At 40.7% G+C, this 21,719-nt stretch overlaps 4 protein-coding genes across 6 annotated transcripts in view; 2 read left to right on the top strand and 2 right to left on the bottom strand.

Annotated features, from left to right (window-relative positions):
- The window catches only part of sema3aa (sema domain, immunoglobulin domain (Ig), short basic domain, secreted, (semaphorin) 3Aa), a 93,155-nt gene extending 89,615 nt beyond the window's left edge, over positions 1–3,540 (top strand). Inside the window, exon 18 of the mRNA XM_074697746.1 lies at positions 982–3,540. Within this exon, the coding sequence (XP_074553847.1) occupies positions 982–1,716 (735 nt within the window). The 3' untranslated portion in view covers positions 1,717–3,540. The remainder of the gene's footprint in view (positions 1–981) is intronic.
- Positions 3,541–4,323: 783 nt separating this feature from the next.
- Positions 4,324–10,104, bottom strand: LOC141810828 (cytochrome P450 2J4-like). Its single transcript, XM_074698655.1, has 9 exons — positions 9,851–10,104; positions 8,017–8,179; positions 7,772–7,921; positions 7,482–7,642; positions 5,512–5,688; positions 5,195–5,333; positions 4,930–5,117; positions 4,705–4,846; positions 4,324–4,611 (listed from the first exon to the last, which is right to left on the bottom strand). The coding sequence occupies exons 1-9, from the start codon at positions 10,031–10,033 to the stop codon at positions 4,436–4,438; spliced, it is 1,479 nt and encodes a 492-aa protein (XP_074554756.1). The 5' UTR covers positions 10,034–10,104; the 3' UTR covers positions 4,324–4,435.
- A 1,837-nt stretch (positions 10,105–11,941) lies between these two features.
- rint1 (RAD50 interactor 1) lies at positions 11,942–17,257 on the bottom strand. The gene is made up of 15 exons (XM_074698649.1): positions 17,008–17,257; positions 16,615–16,740; positions 16,326–16,441; positions 16,028–16,201; positions 15,800–15,940; positions 15,508–15,691; positions 15,251–15,361; positions 14,615–14,840; positions 14,398–14,535; positions 14,195–14,289; positions 13,971–14,075; positions 13,515–13,735; positions 13,258–13,438; positions 12,657–12,775; positions 11,942–12,458 (listed from the first exon to the last, which is right to left on the bottom strand). The coding sequence occupies exons 1-15, from the start codon at positions 17,233–17,235 to the stop codon at positions 12,260–12,262; spliced, it is 2,364 nt and encodes a 787-aa protein (XP_074554750.1). The 5' UTR covers positions 17,236–17,257; the 3' UTR covers positions 11,942–12,259.
- The window catches only part of LOC141810826 (prolactin-like), a 7,776-nt gene continuing 3,313 nt past the window's right edge, over positions 17,257–21,719 (top strand). Inside the window, exons 1-3 of one of the 3 annotated variants that reach the window (XM_074698653.1) lie at positions 17,257–17,357; positions 19,843–19,917; positions 20,021–21,719. The exon at positions 20,021–21,719 is cut by the window's right edge and continues 99 nt beyond it. The gene's annotated coding sequence lies outside the window, so the exon portion shown is untranslated. Of the gene's footprint in view, positions 17,358–18,363 lie in introns of those variants that run through there. The other 2 variants (XM_074698652.1, XM_074698651.1) reach the window with 2 other exon arrangements.

Here is a 21,719-nt window from a genome sequence, read left to right as displayed (position 1 = left end):
AATAGGACTTTAAGAGTTGCTTAATTTTTTTGTTTTGTTTTGTTTTTTTGCAGTGTAGCTGCTAAAACAAGTGTATGAAGTAGGAGTTTCAAAAACATGCAAACTTCTACAGGCGTTAACAAGTTAACAAAAATGAGGTCAAACTTTAAGCTCAAACTGAGAGACTTTAAAAATATCCAAAGCTTTATCACAGTAGCATGCATACAACAATAGTTGGGATCTCCTTCCCCGCATCTCTGTGCATGTAGGGACGACTGCTTAATTACCATTGGGAAGTATTTTTGATACAAATGCTCTTCTCTCTTAATAACTGACGTTTCAGAAAAATGACATTTTGACATGTATCACATCTTGTAAATATAACCACAGTCCAAAAAAAACTTAAATTTATCAAGTGTTTTTATCTTTTTTTGTAAACAATGTCATTTTGGACTAATATGAGCCACAAGCACATGGCCGTACCAGTCTAGATTGCTTGTAACAAGTAAAAATATCTTCCACTGGGGTAAGAAAAAATGTTTCTGGTATGAAGACATTATTCTAATTTCAAGATAATCTACTAGCACATTTTTTTGAATTCCAGTGGCAGTTTTTTTACTAGCTACAAGCAATTCAGACGTTCATTTTTGTCTTTAAATAACTTGAAAAAAGACATTTTTCTGGACTGGTCAGGTTAATGTAGCTCATATCATGTAAAATGAAACAATTTAAAAAAAAAAAAAAGAAAACAGAAAATAACACTTGATAAGATGTTTTTTGCAGTGTAACGTTAGATACAAGTCTTATCTGTGATATGGAGGAGAAAAGCTTTATGAACTGCACTGCAGTTAGGAGGTGGAGACCAAAAGTTTTGGCTTTGCTTTGTTGGAGCGGTTGTGTCATCTGTCTTTTTTTAATCTTGTTATCATTTAAAACCTCACTGCTTTGTTCCTTTTTCTTGCTCTTTATTTGCACCTTCAACTTCTTCTCTGTCTTTTCCAGATAAAGCTCGATGACCGGATTCTCCGTACAGACCAAGGCCTCCTCATCCGCAGCCTGACCCAGTCAGACACCGGAGTCTACCACTGCCAGGCCGTGGAGCACGGCTTCATTCAGCCTCTGCTGCGCCTCAACCTCCAGGTCATCCCCTCTCAGAAACTTGGTGACATCCTACCTGGACTTCCTGGTGCAGGAAGCGGGGTCGGCCATTCTGCAAAGCACCGCCTGTGGTACCGAGACTTCCTGTCTCTCCTGGACCACCCGGACCTCAACAGCGTGGAGGAGTTTTGTGATCGAGTTTGGAAGAAGGAGCGTAAACAGAAGAAGATGAAGCCACCCAACGGTAACGGTCAGGGTAAAGCTGAATCCAGCAGTGGAGCCAGTGTTGCTTTACGACCTAAAGCTCTGGCTCCAAGTACTCAGAAGCAGCAGCAAAGTCCACCTCAGAGCAAACCATGGCTACAAGCTGGAGGTCCAACAGTGGAAGTGCCAGCTCGGGGCCAGAACGCCCAGAAAGCTCAATCAAACCTGGGTATGCTGACCAGCCAGGTCCCCAAAAACAACCAGAAGACACAAAACGGTCAAAAAGGGCAGCCTAGCACGGCCAGCTCTCAGGCAGCAGCTGGGGGGTCGAGAGCGAGCACCCAGCACGCAGCCAAATGGAGACGAATGCAGGAGAACAAGAAGGGACGCAACAGGAGGACCCATGAGCTGCAGAGACCCCCACGGAGCGTTTGAGGAAAAGCACAAAGACGCAAATTTACACACAAGCACAAATCAACGCATCCATGCATATACACACAAGCACATCCTATAGTTTGTGTATCAGCTGAATAAAAACCAGTCAGTCACACACTCAAAGGTAGAAATCTGTGAACTTCACTCATGTAGGAAGAATAAAACTCATCCAACAAGTCATACACAAACAGACATAACCTGTGAAGAGAAAGGAGAAGACTGAAAACTGGAACACACTCTGTAAATGTGTGAGGACACGGCTGCTTGCCTGGGATTCTGCCTGGCAGACACTTCAACCTCCTGTACATAAGCTACTAAGATAAGCCTGGGACTAAAGTGTTTAGTGAGGTGTTTGTTGGTGAGCAGATGGACTGAATACCCTGAGCAGACAGCTGTGGAGACATAAACAGACGTTTACGGGAGCAGGACCTGCTAACCTGAGCATGTAAACTGCAAGATAGTCTACCTGGAATGGATTAGAGGACTCTTATTTTGAAGGACTGTCTAAAGGAGAAAGGACTTTCAGTTAGCGCCTGAAAATGAGGAAAGGGTTGCAGATCACCGCGTCAAAACAAAGAGAAGCATCAAAACATGCAGAATCTGCAGAGAGCGCTCTGCGATCAAAGCATCGTGCATGTTGTCGTCAATCAATGTTTTAATAAGCTAGTTATTTTATCGAATTCTAGAGGCTTTTTTTTACACCCTACCTTAAAAAAATTACAAATGTTACATTTTCCTTTTATATTTACTTTCCTTTTCAGACCTGCGCTTCTATTTTGGGGGCAAAAAACTACAAGCGACACCGTAGTCTCAATGTGCATTATCCCTTCTGCTCTCCAGGAGGCTGTGTAACTTATTTTGTTGTTGCTTTTTCTGGGATTTATTGAGTCTGGACGAGCGTTCCAGTCGTCGGCTATGCTATGAAGCCAGTCTGAAATAGGCTGGCTAATGTTTTGTGTACATATATACAACAAACGTAACTCTCTGTGTATATACAGTACATATACAGTACAAGAACACCATTTGATTATTATTTATTGCTCATTGTTTTGTGAAAGGGTCGCATTTATTTTTGATATTATGGTATTTTTGGCTCATCAGTATATTGGAGAAACAAAGGCAACAGCGACTGGGGAAATTTTGTCGGACCAAGTGGCTGCTGATGTCAAGGAATCCCTTTTTGGGGGATGAAAGGTTTGACAACAAGTACAGGTGTCTCTAACTGACTCCCTCTAGTGATAAGCACAATTTTGTCTCTTTTGACTCTCATAAGAAATTTCTTTGTTTTCTTTTCTCCCAAATCCATCCAACATGTCTTTGTTCTTCCATAGCCATTACGTGTAAAATAATCCCCCAAACTGAAAACATTAGCTGTGAATCTCTGTAAGAAATAGTGGAGAAAAATGTAGTCTGAAGGAGAAGACACGTTATACTGCATGTGAATGCTACCTACAGTAAGTGCATCTTTTGTTGTCGTCTCTTTACGTGTTTTGTGTAAGAGGTAAAGTTCCCTTAAACGAGGTGTTAATTACTTCTGTCCTTTTGCCAAAACAGCGTACTCCGGCCAAAGCTGTTTAAGATCCAAGCTCCTCAATGTTCCACTCAGCAATGGTACCCCCTGTCTCCCCTGCCCACTCAGTACAAGAAGTAATGTGTCAATGCAATAAAATAGAGCAGATAGTGTTCTCAACCAAGTCTCCAAAGTTTGGTGTGTTCTGACTCGTGTCTCTCCCTCTGAGCTAGAAAAGAGTGAGAGCTGGAATTTACCGCTGCTGTAACACAGTTCTTTCTGGCATGCATTCGGTTGTCTAAATAAACATCTCCGTTACCAAAAAAAAAAAGGCTCCTTTGTGTTAATTTCAGTTTAAAGTGTTCTGAATGTGGTGTCCTCAGCCGCAACCTGTGTCCTCATTACCTACACCAAGGAGGCTGTGATTTTGGGAGTTTGTCTGCTCGTCTGTGAACATCATAACTTAAAAAGTTAGACACAGATCTTGATGAAATTTTCAGGAAATTTTCAAAATGTGACAAGGAAGACGTGATTAAAGTTTGGAGGTGATCGGGATCACCGTCTGGATCCAGGACTTTTTTTAAGTTTTCACCATATGTGTATATAACTCCACCATGAATGGTTACCATAATTTCTGACGGATGCAAAAGTGGGATCCAGATCTTGCCAATATTCTGGATACTGAGATCCTGAATATGAAATATGTACTGGGTCATCATAATTTTCAACACTATCATATTACAAATTATCGTGCAAACCTGCAACTAACATCAATTTGTAGCAGGCAGTCTGCTGAAAGGGAGTATAACATTAAAGTAGGACTCAATTGTTGCATGACAATCACAATATGCAGAGTGGAGGTCCGCTCTCTGAGTGCTTTTCTAGTTCTTAAATGAAATACTTTTAAACACAATATATTTTATACTGATACAAACCCTTGAAAGAAAAACACAGTACAAATGGCAAAGTGTGTCATAGTTTACCACATAATGTAAATGTTAAAGGATCAGCAGTCAATGGATATTAATAAATGTTTTATTAGAAAAAAGATCCATTCAATAAACGTTGGATCAGGTGTTACATTACACGTCCTTTATTTGTAAGATTGATATATATTATTTTTATAGGATGAGTCATACTGAAGGGGAAGAAGTTGTTGGTTTGTGCTAATCCCTTTTCATTGGCTTAGTTTGGACAGAAAGCAGTGAATCAGCGAGGCACAGCGAGCACCCGAAACGGGGCCGGGGAGGTGGTGAAGCCCTGCACGCCCTCCATACTTGGCATCTCCCCAGGAGGAGCGGAGAAGGTGAACCGCTGGAAGAGTTGCGTGAAGATGAGGAACAGCTCCATCTTTGCCAGTTGCTCCCCCAAACACGCACGTTTACCTGGGAGAAAACAGAGAGCAGACCAGTTCAAGCTGTTAGGGGCATTTTCTGGAAGCTAATGAATATCTGTGAGGTGACGCAGTTCGTAAAAACCTGCTGAAAACGGTAAGAAGGCCTCTCTTCTGCGAAACCGTCCTTCTGAATCTAAGAAGTGTCCAGGATTGAAGACATCTGGGGTCTCCCACTCGTCTTTATCAAGCAGCACAGAAGCCAGGATGGTGTTGACGGTTGTGCCCTGAAAAAGAGACATGACCGGTTTATGAGCCGTGGTATCACTTATTCAGATGTTGTTATATCTTAATAACCCCAGGGTCCTACCTTTGGTATGAAGTATCCTCCAAGCGTAGTGTCTTTACTGGCCATTTTGGGGAATCCCATGGGAAGGATATTTCCAAGCCTCTGGGTCTCGTGGATGACGGCTTCCGTGTACGGCATGTCAGGTCTGTCAGCCATGGTGGGCTGGCGGGAATCTCCCACCACTCTGTCGATTTCTGCGTGGACTTTGGCTACAGGAGGAGGCATCCTGGTTATTTGTGTGTTCAAGCATAAAGCAGCTGATCAGAGGAGGTGAAGAGAAACTGACCTTGTATCTCTGGGAAGTTCATCATGTACACAAGAGCCCAGCGTAAGGTGGTCGCAGCTGATTCTGTGCCGGCCTCGAGCAGGTCCAAAATGCAAACCAGCAGGGTTTCTAAGTTGAATCCAGTCTTAGGGTCCGTATTCTGTCCGTAAATCAGGAGAACATGACTCTATTCACACCTTGTACTCAGAGCCGTGTCAGCGGCCTCATTCAGGGTCCTCACCTTTCTCTGTGGGTATGCTATGAAAAGACCTGATCGGTGTATCTGTTTTAACTGGATCCAGAGAACTTCACCAAAAATGTACGACACATGATCTCACCTTGGTTATCTCTGTCAGGTAGACATCAATGAAATCTCGAGGGTCTTCAGGGTTCCACTGCTCCTTGTGCTTCTCGACCTCCTGTTTCAGGAATTTCACGATCTCGCTGTAGTTTGCGAGTACAGTCTGGTGGGGTCCTGGAATGTACCTCATCAGTTTAGGGAAGGCATCAAATAACTGTGGATAGGTTGGAGTGTCAGATTAGTAACAGCCCATATACTTCTGTTATCAAACAACAATAAATCTATAACATTTAGGATGCCATGTAAAGAGTTGATGAAATCAAAGTTTGATGGTTTGTAGATCATTAAAGCCCGAGCCTGACCGCAGGTGAGGTGAGGGCCTTTTGAAACTATGGGTGCCTTTCACTTCTGAAATGATACAGCACTGATGCCCGGTACCTGGAAATCGATAGTAGTACTCAAAGCTACCAATTTTCTGCACTTTTTTTGTGGTAAAAAAATACCAATTTGTATAATAGTAAAATGTGTTTTTTTTTCAATTTAACATATTTATTCTTCAACATATAACCATGCAATGCTGTGTTCATGTCCAGTATGTACTTTTACTCCCTCACAGTCACAAGGACACATTTAGGTACCTAAACATGGTACCTTTTGATTTTACAAGAATCAGTACCCGGTACCTTTGACAGAATTCGGTCAGTACCAATAAAAGTACTTGATTCAATACCCATCCCTATTTGAAACCCTACCAAATGTTCTTTCTTTCTGCCACTTAGACACAAAATTGTGTGCCTTCAGCGTGCTTAAAGTCGTGATGAAACATGTCACAAAATTCAATCACACTGAAAACATTTATGAATTCAGTGTTTTCATCCCCTATGTGAAAAAAACACAGCCTCTTCAGCTACTTTCAGATACATTTTTGTTTGGGATGGGTGAGTACCTATACCAGCCTTTTTTTCGAGGTACCCGTGAAGGCTGCAGATACCAGCAGCAGATACTCTAGGCAAGAAAATCTCTTGTTGAGCAATTCCTCCTTGTCACTAGATGCTGCTAATTGCTGCGGTTTAACACCACTGCAAATGTGCATCAGGTCCTGTGCAAACAAAATGAATAAACCAGTGTTTTTTAAAAATACCTAAATTCTGACAGTTGCTAGTTTTATTGTGCACTTTTTTATTAATATCTATCAAAAAAAATTCTAAACTCAGTGAGAGTTGTTTTTGTTTTATTTGGACTTAATGGCAGAGTGACTGTGCTGTCTTTGATCAAAATGATCCGTCACTGTTAATTGAAATTTTATGTATCAAAAGTACTGGTTGTATCAGTACTCGGTATTGGTGAGTACTCAAGAGGGAGTTGTCATACTGGTATAGGTCTGCAAAAAAAGTGGTATCGAACATCCCTAATTTTTGTGCATAACCATCATGCCAAGACCTACAAATAAAAATGTCTTATACGACCATTATGAATTTCTGAACAGGAAGTTTTGAAATTGGAGTGAAATGCTAGATTTTGATGAATCTCTACCCTCAGTTTTTTTTCCTGGTGATCTTCAAATTTAGTATGTGTACACTAGACACATTGGCCACGGAAAGTAATGGAAGGATTTTTCATAACACACAAGGCACGGCCACAAACAACAATTTATTGGGACGCATGCAAATCTTGATAACTCTCATGTGCACTGCAAAAAATGAAATCTTACTAAGTGTTTTTGTCTTATTCTAAGTAAAAATTGTTTTGTTTTACTTGATTTTTGCCACTGGTAAGGTGAATTTGGCTCATATTAAGTCTAAAAAGGCATCTTTTACTGAAATAAGACAAAAACACTTGATAAGATTTCAGGTTTTTTCCAGTGTACAATGTTGGATCAGGATCAAAAAGATATAATTCAACTTTAACAGCCAAAAACTTGTAAAAAGTGAAGTTTTTTTAAACCTTTTTTTTCACAGCTCTTGTGGAAACAGAGTTGTATTTATATTTATTCATAGACTCACTCACCTGAGTCTGAGCCGAGCCAGCAAGCACAATGGCATCATAGTCCAGTATTAACCATCTTCGAAAAGACTCATCGCTGTATTCAAACCGATGCCCGAAAACTACAGAAGCGATGACGTTACTCACAGCATGGGTGAGGGTGAATTGAGGGTTGAATGGTTTTCCTGTGAAGGTTGAGAGTCGGTCAAAGTGGAATTAAACCTTGTGAGGACACAATCAGCACATCTGCCAGTAATGTAATGTTAAATCAGGTGAGATTGTGTGTTATGATATGAATGATATGATTAACTTGCCCTGTTCATCTTTAAAATTGTCACAGAGGAAGTTGTTTTCTATGAGGATATAACTTTCCAGCAGCTTCTGGCCCTCTCCAAAGTAACGCAGGTGAGCGGTGGCAAACTTCCTCTGCTTCTTCCACAGGTAACCACTGCTCAAAGCTATTCCTGTAAAAAAAAAATGGCGCGTGTTTATGGTTTAAAGCAAATAAACTCTGTTCAGCGCAGTTCAGACAACAACTGTCCCGTGAACACAGACTCACCGATGCCTTTAAAGATGTCATGGAAGAGTGGGATGATAGGTCTGTCCACCAAGCTGTCGATCTGGTTAACAAGCGCCTCTTTGACCATCTTATATCCAGAAACAAAAACTATCCTCTCGCTGCTTCTCCTCAGACTGAACACTGGTCCAAACTTTTTGGAAAGCTGCATCCACATAGAGAGAGAAATTACATAAAAAGAAAGCGGCAGTATTACAGAGGGGATATTTTTGTGTAAAAAGTTAAATTTTAAAGCTTGACCGAAAAGTTTAAAGAGGGGGTATCATGTCTTTTCTTAGGCTCTTGACTGTCCCCATGGTGCTACAACTGTCCCTATGGTGCTACAACAGTAGATTTACATAGTTTTCAGTTTATAAAAAAAAAAAAAACATAATTCCTCTCACAAGAGTTTTGGAAATTCTTGTGCTATCAGCACATAGTATAATATCCCCTCTTTAAGGAGGTTAAAAAAATTAAAAGCTAAAACTTGGAGGAAAAGTAATTTATAGTTACTCACATTGTATTTCATGCAGCAGAAAGCTGCTCTCAGCATGTCATTGGTCATAATAGTGCTGAGTCATACACACATTGTCTCCTGTTGAGATGACTTATTTTCATTTGTTTTTTGTTTTGTTTTGTTTTTTTAGATCAGTGCATCATATGTGATAGACTTTTGTGTGGATTATGAAACTGTTTATAGTGACACACTGAAAAAATAGATAAATAAATAAATAAAAATAAAAAATACCTGACCAGTCCAGAAAAGTGTCTTATTTCAAGATATTTAGAGACAAAATGAGGTCTAATTTGCTTGTAACAAGTGGAAAAAACCTGCCAATGGAACATGAGAAAAGTTACTTGTATTAAGACATTATTTCAGTTTTAAGCAAATTTTCTAGCATTATTTTTTAATTCCATGGGCAGATTTTTTTTACTTTGGCACTTAGACCTAATTTTTGTCCTTAAATAACTTTAAACAAGATATTCTTGGACTGAACAGTTAAAAGTGCCTCATTTCAAATATAACAATACAATTTTTACTTAAAATAAGTGGTGCAGTGCATCCAAAGGCAATCAGTCGGGTTTGATTGTTCACATCTGTAAAAAAAAGCCTCTCAGGTGTTTGTTTTTTTTCATTCATTCATTTTCTGAACTGCTTATCATGTTCAAGGTCACAGGTGGCTGGAGCTTATCCCAGCTGTCATTTGGCGAGAGGTGGAGTACACCCTGGACTGGTCGGCAGTCAATCACAGGGCTGACACAGAGACAGACCACCTTTCACAACCATTCACATACTCACACCTACGGACAATTTAGAGTGTTCAATTAATCTGGTGAGCATGCTGGACCCGGAGAGAACCCTAATGCACGGGGAGAACATGCAAACTCCACACAGAAAGGCCCACCAGCCAAGCTGGGAATCAAACCTTTGACCTTGTTGCCGTGAGGCTGCAACGCTAACCCTTGCACCACCTTGCAGCCCTAAATTCTTTCTTTTTTTGTAGTTTTACCTTTTCTTTAGGATCTTTTTTTTTTATTCAAATAAGTGATAACATCCCCATATACACAAAACATTGGTGAGCAGCATCTTTGTATAAATACAAATAATAGCAAATTTGGTACAATAGTAGGGGAAAAAAATACAACTGCACTTTCAAAGATTTTATAGACATTGCTCTAGTTATAAACTATTGTACTGACAAGTTGTATTTCAAGAACAAATGAAAATAGTAGCATATGACAGCCAATATCTAATTTCTCTGGGATTCTCTTAAAAACAAAACCAAACAAAGTTTGTAAATGCCTAAATGCATGTTGAAATATTGAGTTTCCTCACCTTCTCCATGCTTTTGTGGTCAACTCCACTGAAAATGTTTCCTAGAAAGGGCAAAGCCAGTGGCCCCGGGGGAAAGCTGTGTGGCCTCCAGTTTCTGACGATATCAGCCAAAAGTAACACGACAAAACCCAACAATAGCCATCCAGTGAAGTTCATACACTCAAAAACTGCCTGAAAAATCATATTGAAGTGATATCTCACAGCTCTTCAGTAAAATCAGTTTGCTCCCGCAGAGAGGAATGTAGTTATCTGAGGGAAAGAGGACCCCACAGAGGAAACATTATATAACATGCATGACCTCACTTCGCCTCACTGAGGAAAAAACAAGACTGCTGTTGGAGCTCCTAACTAATGGAGAAACACGCTGGCAGAGAGATTAAAATGTTGTATTCCTGTTATTTAAAATGTCTAATTATTAACTCATCAGTTAGACCCTTGCCCCCTACAAGCCACAGCCTGAAGCAGGCACTTACTTTGCTTATGCCTTTGGCCAAGGGAAAATTAATAACAGTGTTGAAATAAGGATAATGTCTTAGAACATGACACTAAACAGGCTCGCTGGCAAATTTTTTTCACTCTCGTAAAGCAATACAGGCGTCATTTTTGTCTTTTAATATCTTGAAATAAGACATTTTTCTTAAGTTGTCAGGTGAATGTGACTCATTTCAAGCCCACACTGGATATAACTGAAATCTTATCAAGTGTTTCTGACTTATTTTTAGTAGGAAATGACTTTTTAGACTTGATATGAGCCACAGTCACCTGACCAGTCCCAATAAATGTCCTAAATCAAGTTATTTAAAGACAAAAATAAGGTCTGAATTGCTTGTAACAAGTAAAAGGAAAACCTACCAATGGAACAAAAGAAAACTTACTTGTTTTAAGACATTATTCTAGTTTTAAGCAATTTTTTTTGATCCATTGGCAGATTTTTTATTATAACGTCTGCCACACTTTGCTTTTCACCCATCTTATAACTTGAGTTTAAACTCTACTTTTGAAAATGTTGCCTGTCATCACCCCTTCACCTTTCAACTCACTCTCACTATTTTATGTGTTTTAGTGAGTGAAGAGGGGTTAATAAAGTAGTCAGAACTGGATGTACTCTTTGGTCCTTGGTACTAGAGCTATGAAAATCGAATCAAAAAGAGCGAGATGAAAAATGGAGAGGATTTTCTGATGGTGTCAAGAGGCACTATCTGGATTACACACATCAGGATCTGGACTTTTGGGATCAGCAAAGTTGAGGATCTGGATTCAAGGTTGCTAGGCGCTACCCAAGTAGCTGCCTGTTGCAGCAGCTCTCTCGTCTTTGTCCGTTCCTTGTAATTTTTTTCGTCTCTTTTTCGTAATCTTTGTATTTGGAGTGGATCATCACTTTGTATGGTTCATTGTCGGTCACGGACACCAAACTTTTTGTGGCTTCGGCGATATTTTTTACTACTTTTCTCCTGTGTTTGTCTGGAGATCCTACATGTAACCATGGCTGCATTGTTTACATGTGAAATTAGCTGTTAGCAGCCTGTAGCATGTCAATGCTAACTAGTGTAGGGCTTGATGATTTCCCTCGAGCTGAGGAGGAGGAGGTGAGGAGGAGGTGAGGACGACGTGCCGGTTCTCGGGTGTGAGCTGGGAGATGACAATGTGGACCTGTCCTCCCATCCATCGTTGTTGGGAACGTGGGAGCCAGCTCCGGGGGATGGACGAGCTAGCCGTGCTAACCCAGCGGCATCGTGCTGTTCACGGACGTGGCTGACGGAGCTGACATCGGACGCAGCGACACATCGGAGGAGCTTCGCCTGCTGTGAGCAGACAGGATCCAGGAGACAGAGACTGAACAGACTGCTGGGGAGGCTTGGTCCTGGACCCTGTGGAGGTGGAGACTGGCTGGGCTGGAAAGTGGTGGACGAGTGGTGGATGGGAAGTCGTCATCTAATTTCTTATGGACCTTTTTGCACTTTCGATACACTTTCTTACTTTTGTTTTCTTAAATGCTGCGGTGACTCCTGAATTTCCCCTCGGGGATAAATAAAGTATTTTCTATTCTATTCTATTCTATTCAAGAGAAGAGGATCTGGACTGAATGAACAACTTTATATTTATTGTAGCCTAGAGAGTATAAACAACAAACTTTTACTTTGACATTAACATTGTTTTATTTTGGAAAGTGCTGCTGAATAATGAATATAAAGTGAAGAGAAACTGTTAAATGGGTGTTACACAGACAGAAGATACAGGAAGTGTTTATACGATATTTCTTGCACATCAGTCTGTTTATGTTACAGAAGATGATAATAAATCATCACAGTGAAAAGTTCAAACAGCTCTACAGTTTGGTCTTCCTGTTTTAACATCCTGTTGTCTCCTGTGTTTGACAGAGAAATTGAAAAAAATAAAATAACAGAGGAATCACTGTCCGGGCCATGTGGCTCGCAGGTTTAACAGGATCAGAACGTCACATGGAGCCAAACAGAAAACCCCGAGCTCTTTCAGAGCCGACTCTGGAGACGGATCTCCAGCGCCGTTCTCCTCCGACTCCTTCAGGAGGTTTCTCAGGAGAATCGCAGAGCCGACACTGAGACACAGGATGATACACGCCTCCTTCACACTGAGGAGAAACAACAACATCATTCCTAAATATTGAAACTAAAATAGACTGTAACATCATAAACATGATGAGCTATGTCAGAAACATTACACCTTAAATCTAACCTAAAATCCTCACATCAGGTGATGAACCATTGAGGGTTTTTAAACTAGTATTTTAAAACCACACACACACTCACACACAATTTCTCTCTCTTACTGTTTGAAGAAGTTCTCTGGTCTTTTGCAGTAATGTCCGAACAGAGGAAACAGATTTCTGCTCATGTCAAACTGAAGCTGAGACGCCCCACCATCACTGAAATGATTACACAGGATCACCTGCAACATAGTAGATTTAGTTATCATTAATATTTTTTTTATTATTTATTTATTTATTTGTAATTTACTTAACTATCATTACTAAGTTTTAACAAAACAGTTCAACTTGGAAGGGAAGACATATTTGAGCAAGACAATATCAAAACACATTCTGCACGTGAAACAACTGCATGGCTCTTTAGTAGAAGAGCTCAGGGGCTAAACTTCCTGCCAGGCTGCCACAAACATGTCACTAGCATCAAATTTAAAATGAGCAATTTTATTTTTAATGAAAAAAAATAAAAACATTTTTTTGAGTTCGCTCCATATAATGTCTTAGTAATATTTTGGGGTTATATCATCAATTTTTTCTTTGTCTATTTCAACTTTTTTCAATTTTGGCATAAAGGAAATTATCAAGTCAGCCAAGTGAGTCTGGTACTGATGAGTTAAACACACTTACAAAGCGATTAAAATAACCTCTCAGGTGTGTAGCGTCTCACCTCCTGGTACAGGTAGTTGTCGAGTCTCTCTGCGAGTCCCTGCCACGCCAGCTGGAACAGAGACAGACTGAGGACCTGATGCAGGTTCAACAGTCTGTCCCTCACACAAAGCATCATGGGACATGCTGAACTGGACAGGGACATGGTGGACAGGTCTTGCTGGGAGGGGAGGGACAACCACCTGCAGGAAACAAGAAAGAGGCGATAACACATGAAGCTGCCTCTCCATACCTGTTCCACATGTCGCTCCTTCTCACCTGTCCGTGCAGTACGGTCGAGCTTTCTCTGTGATTTCTCTCATGGTCCAGTCCAGCAGTCGCCCCATCATGTCGGTTTTTAGCCGGTCCAGCAGAGACAGCAAGCCTTCAAACAGAGAACCTTCCAGAGACGCCAGTCGACCCAGCTCCATTACTCCCAGACCTCCAAGCAGCGCCTCCTCCCCGAGGGACACCGCAGCCTGCTGCAGCTGCAGGAAAAACTACAGAAGAAGAAAAAGAGACAGATCTCTTAGGGAAAAATAAAATCAGCTACATTTTTCAGGACAATTTAGTTCAGTTTATTTATCAAACATGAGAAATCAGAAGAAGACATGATTAATTAATCTAGTGACTTCATGTACTGTTTTTAGAGCAATCCATCAGATTTGTTTTTATTAAGTATAGTTTAAAGTATTTTTTATAACTATTAAAATCTGCTTATATATCTGCACACACCACGTCGTCTCCCCAGTCTCCCAGGATGGTGCAGATGTAATTCACAGCGTTCAGAATCGCACAATAACGAGCACCAAGTGGAGAGCGCGACTCCTCCTTCATCACCTGAACAACAAAAAACAACACACTGATCACAAAATGTCAAACACAAGTTTGTTTAGTGTTTCTGTCATTGTCACCTGTTTTCTTTTTGTCCAAAATGAACATGTAATAAAATACTGTACCTGTGTGAGCCTAATACGAAAGTCGTCTACGAGCTCTCTTTGCAACTCCAGAAATTTGAGCTGAGCACAGGCAGATGGTAAAGGACGGTATCTCTCTGTAGACAACAAAACACAATTACAGGTATTTAGTTTGTTTATTCTCTATAATGATGTAGCCACAAGTAAACAGTATTGAAAAATAGACCAATCAGAGTCTGTCTCACCTGTGATCACCTGCAGCAGAGTCATGAACGTCTCTGCACAGTCAGGAGCCTTCAGCTCATCTAAATCACTGATGTCTTTATACTGAGAGCTCCATGCTCCGTCTGCAGACAGCATGGCGTCCATCTTCTCCACTGCCACTGGAACAGACAGCATATATCAAACATATTACAGTATTTCATCATATTATGTACACTCAGTTACCAGGTGTAAACTCACTCTTCTTCTCCACAGTGAGCCACTTCTGCAGGATGGAGTCCTCCAGCAGCAGATGGAGCAGACCGGGCAGCACTGCAGGATATGAATGATTGCTCCTGAGCTCCTTCTCGAACTGCAGCACTTCCTCCACCAGGTGGCAGAAGAGAGCATCTTCATACAGAAGCCTGGAGGCATCACTGGACACCTTGTCCTGCACCAGAGACAGAAGGCCCCGGCATAGCTCCACCTGCAGAAACAACACATGTTGTGTTTATTTACAAACATAATACAATTTACAAACAACTTCATACAGCTCCAACAGCAGTGTCTGTGTCTGAGTGGTTCTCCTCTAGTGTTCAAACATGACAATGATGATAATTATGGTGATGATGGTGGATCTAGTGATATAATTGATAATGTAATGACAACCATGACAATGAATTTGCTGTTGATTATTCTGTGATAACAGAAATTATGACAATAGTGATTATGGCAATGATGATGCTATGATGATGTGACAACAATAATCTTTGCACTTTGCTCTGGTTTAAGCAGAATGTAGAAATCCTGCATGTGTTTACTCTACAAGTAATAAAAACAGATTTGTTCCACGCCTTGTTACAGCATCTTAATTGAGGAGCATAAACTAAATCTGACCCGGGCGCTGATTGAGGCTCCAGCTCTGTCCAGGATGGGCTGAATCTTTTCCTCCATGAAGGCGGAGCTGTGACTCATCCACATCAGAACCTGGGTCAGGTACCACTCAGGCTGAAAAAAACACAGGTAAACACATAAATAAGCAAAGAGAAACCACAGGTCCAACAGGGAGCAGAAACCATTGTTTCAAGGAAGTGTATGTGTGATGTGTGGTTATCAAGGTTGTATTTGCTGAATGTGCTGTGGAGTCTACAGACCTTGCTCAGGGTGTTCGTCTGCCGGTTTCCGTAGAAGTGGTATCTGAACCTCTTGCTCAGGGGCTGCAGCATGATCTGGATGGGCAGACAGAGGGGTGCAGCCTTTGAAATGGGCGTAGCTGAAGGACCGGGTGGTGAAGAGGGAACACGAGAGACTGAGGCCCTTTGGGCAATGAGGTCATCGCTATGAGGTTAGTTAAAGAAGACTGTAAAGGTCATCATACACACATCAAATCAGTTGATACTGCCAGACACTCTGCTCTAATACATCAGGTGTGGAGAGGTAGGATACGATGTCTGAAGAGCCAGCAGCTGAGTGACCAGCAGCTCCAGCTGACTGTAGATCTCCTGACCGTTGGTGGTGGGAGTCAGTGACTGAGTTGGAGGAGCGATGATGGGCCAGTGAAGCTGAGTCAGAACTTTTTCAAAGTCACTGTGACGAAGTGGAGAACACACAGTGTCAGTGTTACAGTGATTCAATGTGTAATTGGTGCATTTACAAGAGAAGGTAGGTGGTTACGTGGTGAGGCGGTCCTTGATGATTTTGTGCCAGAAGAGGAGTGTTTCTCTGATGAAGCCTCGCAGGTGACAACAGCCAGACTCGTTCAGTCCGGCGTCCAGAGCGGCCATACTGTCCACCGCTCGGATAGCTTCCCACACACTGCTCGTCATCAGACACTGCTGGACCGCAGCACTGCAAAACACAGCAGATGACATCATAACCTGATTCATCCTCACCCAAACCTAATCATTAGACACTGATGCAAAAGAACATCACACTTTATCAAAATCATCAACCCCTTATGAGTCAAGAGTACCTGAGCTCCTCTACATGTTGCAGGCACTTCAAGTATTTCATGTGTCTCTCTATGATGTCGATTTGGTTTAGAGTCTGCCCAAGGTTATCCATCCAGGACTGTGCCCCTTGCAGGTGCTGCCAACAGAAAAACAAACAGAAGGTCAGGGACAGATTGAAACACTTTCATCAAACAAACAATTCTGACTACCTTGAAATGGAGATAAAGTTGTGGGACATTGGCACAACATCACTCAACCAAAGCAGTGAGTAAAGACTTGTGAATGCAAAGAGAGAAGTTGTGTGTGTACCTGCTGCAGTGTGTTGGAGATGCAGCGCTCCCTCTGCAGCAGACGATCTAGGGAACATTTGGCATCATCAGCAGCTGTCAGAGCAGCAGACACTTTGGGAGGAACAGAGCTGGAGACAGACATTACCTGAGATTACACACACACACACACACACACACACACACACACACACACACACACACACACACAGTATACTTTTAATGTTCTGAACTTATTTCTGTTTTCTTTTTGGGTGTGTTTTGGGTCACTTTATGCTAGCTTGTGTTACCTATTCAGACTCCAACCTTGATTGAATACCTTCTGACGTAAAAATGCACGTTTAAGCTGTCACGTGATTAGATTTTGACAGGAATTTTTACGTCAAATGTTGTTATTTTAGGGCAGGTAGCTCACCTGTTCCTCCAGCTCTGTGTTCTCTTCTCTGAGCCTCTCCAGCAGATCTCCAGCCCTCTGCAGGTTCTTCAGGTCGCTGCCGAATTCCTCCATCAAGAAGTCCAGCACCGAGTCCTGCATGTGTTCCGTATCTGCGGGGACACGGCTGTCATCTCCCCCGTTAGTGTACTCCAGGTTTAGAGACTTCTCCTCTGAACTGTCCATGGGTTCTGCTGAGACCGCCGCCATCTTGGTTGTCGTCTGTTTACGAACCAGCTGATACGGAGCGGGAGGAGGGACGCTGGGTTTTTGTTTTTGCACAGCAAGCGGGCGGAGATTCCGAGTGCTGTCGGGGTTAATGATATTGCACGGTAAAGTCTTTACGTCGTCATGGTTCACATATGACTTAACATACAGATAGAAGAAAGTTATGACTTTGTTTAATAACGTTGTCACATGTTTTACAAACACCGCCTGTACGAAATACACCAATGACCGATAGGAGTGAATCTCTGGCACGTTAGCAGTTGAAGGATTGGCGACACGTCATCAATTTTTTGAATTTTTAATTTTTTTCTTTTTTTAAATTAATTTCTTTTACATTTTCAAACGATTCATTCGATTCCAAAGAGAAAACTTAGATCCATTTTTACTCAGTCAATCGGACTGTATCTGAGTTTCCTCTTTGGAAGATTCATCAGATGAGTCTTCATGAGAGGAGTTTTCATGCAGGAAAGCTGGATTTCCAGACACACCACTCCAGCTTGACCCTGTGGCAGATATTCTGGGTCATCATCATCTGAAATTTCAGATTCTGAATCAGAAAAAATTGCCTCCTCTTCCTCATTTGGTTCCTGCTGCAACATTGCTATAACCATCTCAGCGGTAAATCTGTGAACAGCCATATTCTGGAAGAAAATCAAGAGCATAACAATATATTCAGATGTACATCAATACACATACACTTACATTTATCTTGTTGCCTAAGTAGCTTTATTAACTACCTATTTAACTACTTTGCTAAGTAGCTAACCCCCCACAAAAAGAAAAAAAGAAGTCTACAGTGTCAGAGATAAATGCTACTGTTTGTTGTTTACATTTTTAATTTTTTTTCTACTTACTGTGTTTAAAGTTTGACTTCTTTACTTATTATTGTGTTTACAGCTTGCTCTTATTTATCATTGGTTAACACTACAGTTCTTATGTTGACAGTTTTATAATTAGTTCCTTGTTTCAATTTAATAGTGTATAAATAATTAGTTTCTAGAATTTAATTTAATGCTACTGTCTTGAATCATTTGGGCGTTATAATGATTTGTGATTATATACAGTATATATCCTTTGTTTATCAATAAATTTATAATAAATATCAGCCGATATATGGGATATCGGTCGATATCCCATATATCGGCTTTTTTTGCCCCCAGTATAGGTATCAGCATTGGCCCCAAAAGTCCCATATCAGTCAGTATCTAGTCACAACTGTCATCAAATGTCTTCAGAGATAACATTAGAACAATTGAAAAATAATTCTTATATTTAGAGATAGGCAAAGAGAACTGTGCAGAGCTGTAAAAAGTCTTTCCACTCCAAATGCTATAGCAAGCATGTGGGTCATTTCTGACCCATGTGTGTGTAAACTTGAGGTAGAAATACAAAAGCTGTGCTTGCTCATACCACAAGCAAGGAAAAATAGAAATAATGATCATTGTTAATCAAAAACAAGATATTTACGGCATAATTGGAAGAGTAAATGATTAAATTAATTTATTTCAAAGTTATATCATAAAAACACTCAACAAACAAGAAATAACATAGAAAATGAATACGGGTCATTTTGGACCCATGTTGTGCATTAAAAGGGTAGTGAAACAAAAACATTTTTTATTCAAAAAGTAAAAAATAAAATAATTGTGTAGGATGGTCAAAAACAAGTTAATTGAGGAATTCCTTGAATACTGAATGATAAAATTAATTTACTGCAAAGATATCAAAAATAAAAACTCAGCCGGGTCACTTTTGACCCATGTTGTGCATCAAATTTTTACATAATCAAGAGTGTTCCATAAAATAAAAAGAAATAAAGAAGAAAAAAAGCATGATTGAGCATCCGATAAATGTCCTCACTTTTAAAAAGTTACAGGAGTTTTGACGTTATCTTGTGACTTAAACCCTGGAATCTGTTTACAATTGACCTTTAAATCACGTTTTCAGGCGCCAAACACCAGGAGCTGTCACAGTATCCAAGACGGAGGCTGGAGACGAGCGCGTCTGGGCGCCTGTCTGCAGTTACGTCAGCAAAAGACTTTGGGAATGGACCAATGAGCTAGCACTTTGTGCAGGCAGTGCTCATGGGAGTTGTAGTGCCGTAGTCTCATACTGCAATGGGTTTCGTATTTCAGGTGCTGTTTCAAAAAACTACAATTAAATAATTCAAGCCGCCAAAGTGGCTAGTAGGAGTTACAGTGTTACCCGCCACAGCTGAATTTCACCCGCATTTGGCGGGTTGGCGGGTGCTAATGTCAAGCCCTGCTTAGAACCATAGGCTATAAATATGCAGCAAAAGTTTTGGGATTCTCTTCCATCAGGAAATGACACAAAACTGGAACTTTGGGGGCCTCTGCATCAGTGGTATATCTAGAGGAGGAAGAATGAAGCACATGTTTAGAATAACACCCTGCGAAGAGTGAAGCATTGTGGTGCCTTAGTGATGCTCAGGGGCTGCTATGCTCCTAATGCAAAATTACTGCATCGTGGTACTGGTTCTTAAAAAGTCTGATTCCAGGATTTATCAAGGCTGACTGTGAGACAACTTTACTGAACTCTTAGAAATGCTTGTTTTTTTTTGTTTTTGAGGTTGCTGTACTCAAATTTGGGATTCTTGGTGAACTGGAGGCCATTGCCAATGAGGAATGGGTCAAGATTCCTAAGGTTGCTGTTATAGAAATAAACTGTATGATTTTGTGAGTGTCTTTGTGCTTGTGTTAACATGTATGTGTATGTGTGTTGACATGTATGTGCTTGTGTTTTGGAGGACATGTTAACCCTGAGTGACGACACTGAGATATGAACATGACCTAAAAATTCTTGGAAGGAGAACCAGGTGCTGTGCATCCGTCAGAGTTTCCGGTCATCGTCACAGCGGTTGTAAAAATGTAGAGAAAGGTCAGAGCCGACAGTTTCTGCCCTAAGGGGATGTTCAGCTGTAACAGTGACCCCGTTACTCTGCAGGTCGGTATGAACGAGACAACATGAGACCATCTGCCCCACAACTTTCTGATCCTTTGTTTCTTTGTCTCTAGGAACGTGCAGGAGAAACTGTTCACCTGCAGAAGAACACCCACTTGCTGATGTGTCCCTCTGTTTCAGACGAAACCTCACCTGAACCCAGAAATGCCCAATCGTAAAAGACGTCATGACGGTTTACCCACATAGGCTTTTTCCTTAACGATGTTACAATGATCAACCATTGAATACAGATCCATTCAAACAAACAAAACAAGAAGGGAGTTTTTTTTAAATGATGAATGATTATTTTTTTCTATTATTATTATTATTATTATTATTATTATTATTATTATTATTATTATTATTATTATTAATAATAATAATAATAATAATAATAATATGTGTATTTTCAAAAAGTCTTGAAACTCGTTTAGAATTCAGGTGACGATGGAGGTGACGTTGGTGATGGTGAGATAGTAAAGGTGTTGATTGTGGGGAGATTGTGTTGATGGTGATGATAATGATGATGATAATTATGTGTATAATGATGAAGATGATGATGATACTGATGATGGTGGGGGTGGTGGTGTTAAATGTGTAGGTCATGCTTGGGATAAGGTTGATGATGATGATGACATTCATGATAATGATGATGATGATGATGATGATGATGATGAAGATGAAGATGAGTCAGTCCAACAGAGCAGCCTGATGTTGTCTAACCTGACATCAATGATCTCTTCTTGACCATCATTAGAGCCCATCAGTCCAACCTTTAACAGCCTTTAACCTTTGATCCATACTGAGTGTGTGTGTGTGTGTGTGTGTGTGTGTGTGTGTGTGTGTGTGTGTGTGTGTGTGTGTGTGTGTGTGTGTGTGTGTGTGTGTGTGTGTGTGTGTGTGTATACGTGTGTGAATGAGTGTGTTTGTGTTTTAGTGGTAATGGAGGGAGAGAGGGGAGCATTGTGTGTTTAGGTATGTGTTATATTAATGGTCTCATGATGGGTTGAGTCAGAGCGTGAGCGTTCTTTCAGACGTCAGGTGACGCCACGATGAAATGATGCCCATGATGTCATCACTCTACAGCCTGCCTCAGGTCACTTTACTTGGATGATCTTGCACGCTCTTGTTCCAAAAAAAATACACGCAAATCTTCATCGATTAAAGAATTGAACATGTTCAAAAAGTTTGAGCTTAAGCCCTAATAACTGACCTGTTCTCATTTATTACTAAACTTTAACAAGGACAGATTTAACACACATTTAAGAGATTATCATTCAGTGAGCCAAAGGGTAAAATCACTCAGTGTGGGACTTGATGAATGAAATGTAAGACAGAATGTGTTTGCTGAAATTTTCAATATTTTTTTTCTCATTATAAGATAAATTTTGATCGTTCTTCATGTTAAGGTTACTTCAGGATAAATGCTCTGAGCCCCCTCCCACACACACGCACAGACACATGCACACAAATAAACACACACACACAAACTGATATTAAAGGAG

This window comes from Halichoeres trimaculatus, unplaced genomic scaffold (genome assembly GCF_033239565.1).
Source record: "Halichoeres trimaculatus isolate MK-OKI-2021-1 unplaced genomic scaffold, fHalTri1.1 fHalTri1_scaffold_21, whole genome shotgun sequence".
Taxonomy (NCBI): Eukaryota; Metazoa; Chordata; class Actinopteri; order Labriformes; family Labridae; genus Halichoeres; species Halichoeres trimaculatus.
The sequence above is the reverse complement of the archived record's forward strand: the minus strand, read 5'-3'. Positions and strand labels throughout refer to the sequence as shown.

What these genes read in the sequence shown, in the direction of transcription:
- LOC141810828 (XM_074698655.1), bottom strand. Translation starts at nt 10,033, where the DNA reads ATGATTTTTCAGGCAGTTTTTGAGTGTATGAACTTCACTGGATGGCTA. An exon ending in CTGGCTCGGCTCAGACTCAG is followed by an intron (nt 5,689 to 7,481) that starts GTGAGTGAGTCT and finishes ACCTATCCACAG; the next exon opens with TTATTTGATGCCTTCCCTAA. An exon ending in CTTCTTACCGTTTTCAGCAG is followed by an intron (nt 4,612 to 4,704) that starts GTTTTTACGAAC and finishes GTTTTCTCCCAG; the next exon opens with GTAAACGTGCGTGTTTGGGG.
- rint1 (XM_074698649.1), bottom strand. Translation starts at nt 17,235, where the DNA reads ATGGCGGCGGTCTCAGCAGAACCCATGGACAGTTCAGAGGAGAAGTCT. An exon ending in CGACCGTACTGCACGGACAG is followed by an intron (nt 13,439 to 13,514) that starts GTGAGAAGGAGC and finishes TGTTTCCTGCAG; the next exon opens with GTGGTTGTCCCTCCCCTCCC. An exon ending in ACAACTACCTGTACCAGGAG is followed by an intron (nt 12,776 to 13,257) that starts GTGAGACGCTAC and finishes ACTATGTTGCAG; the next exon opens with GTGATCCTGTGTAATCATTT.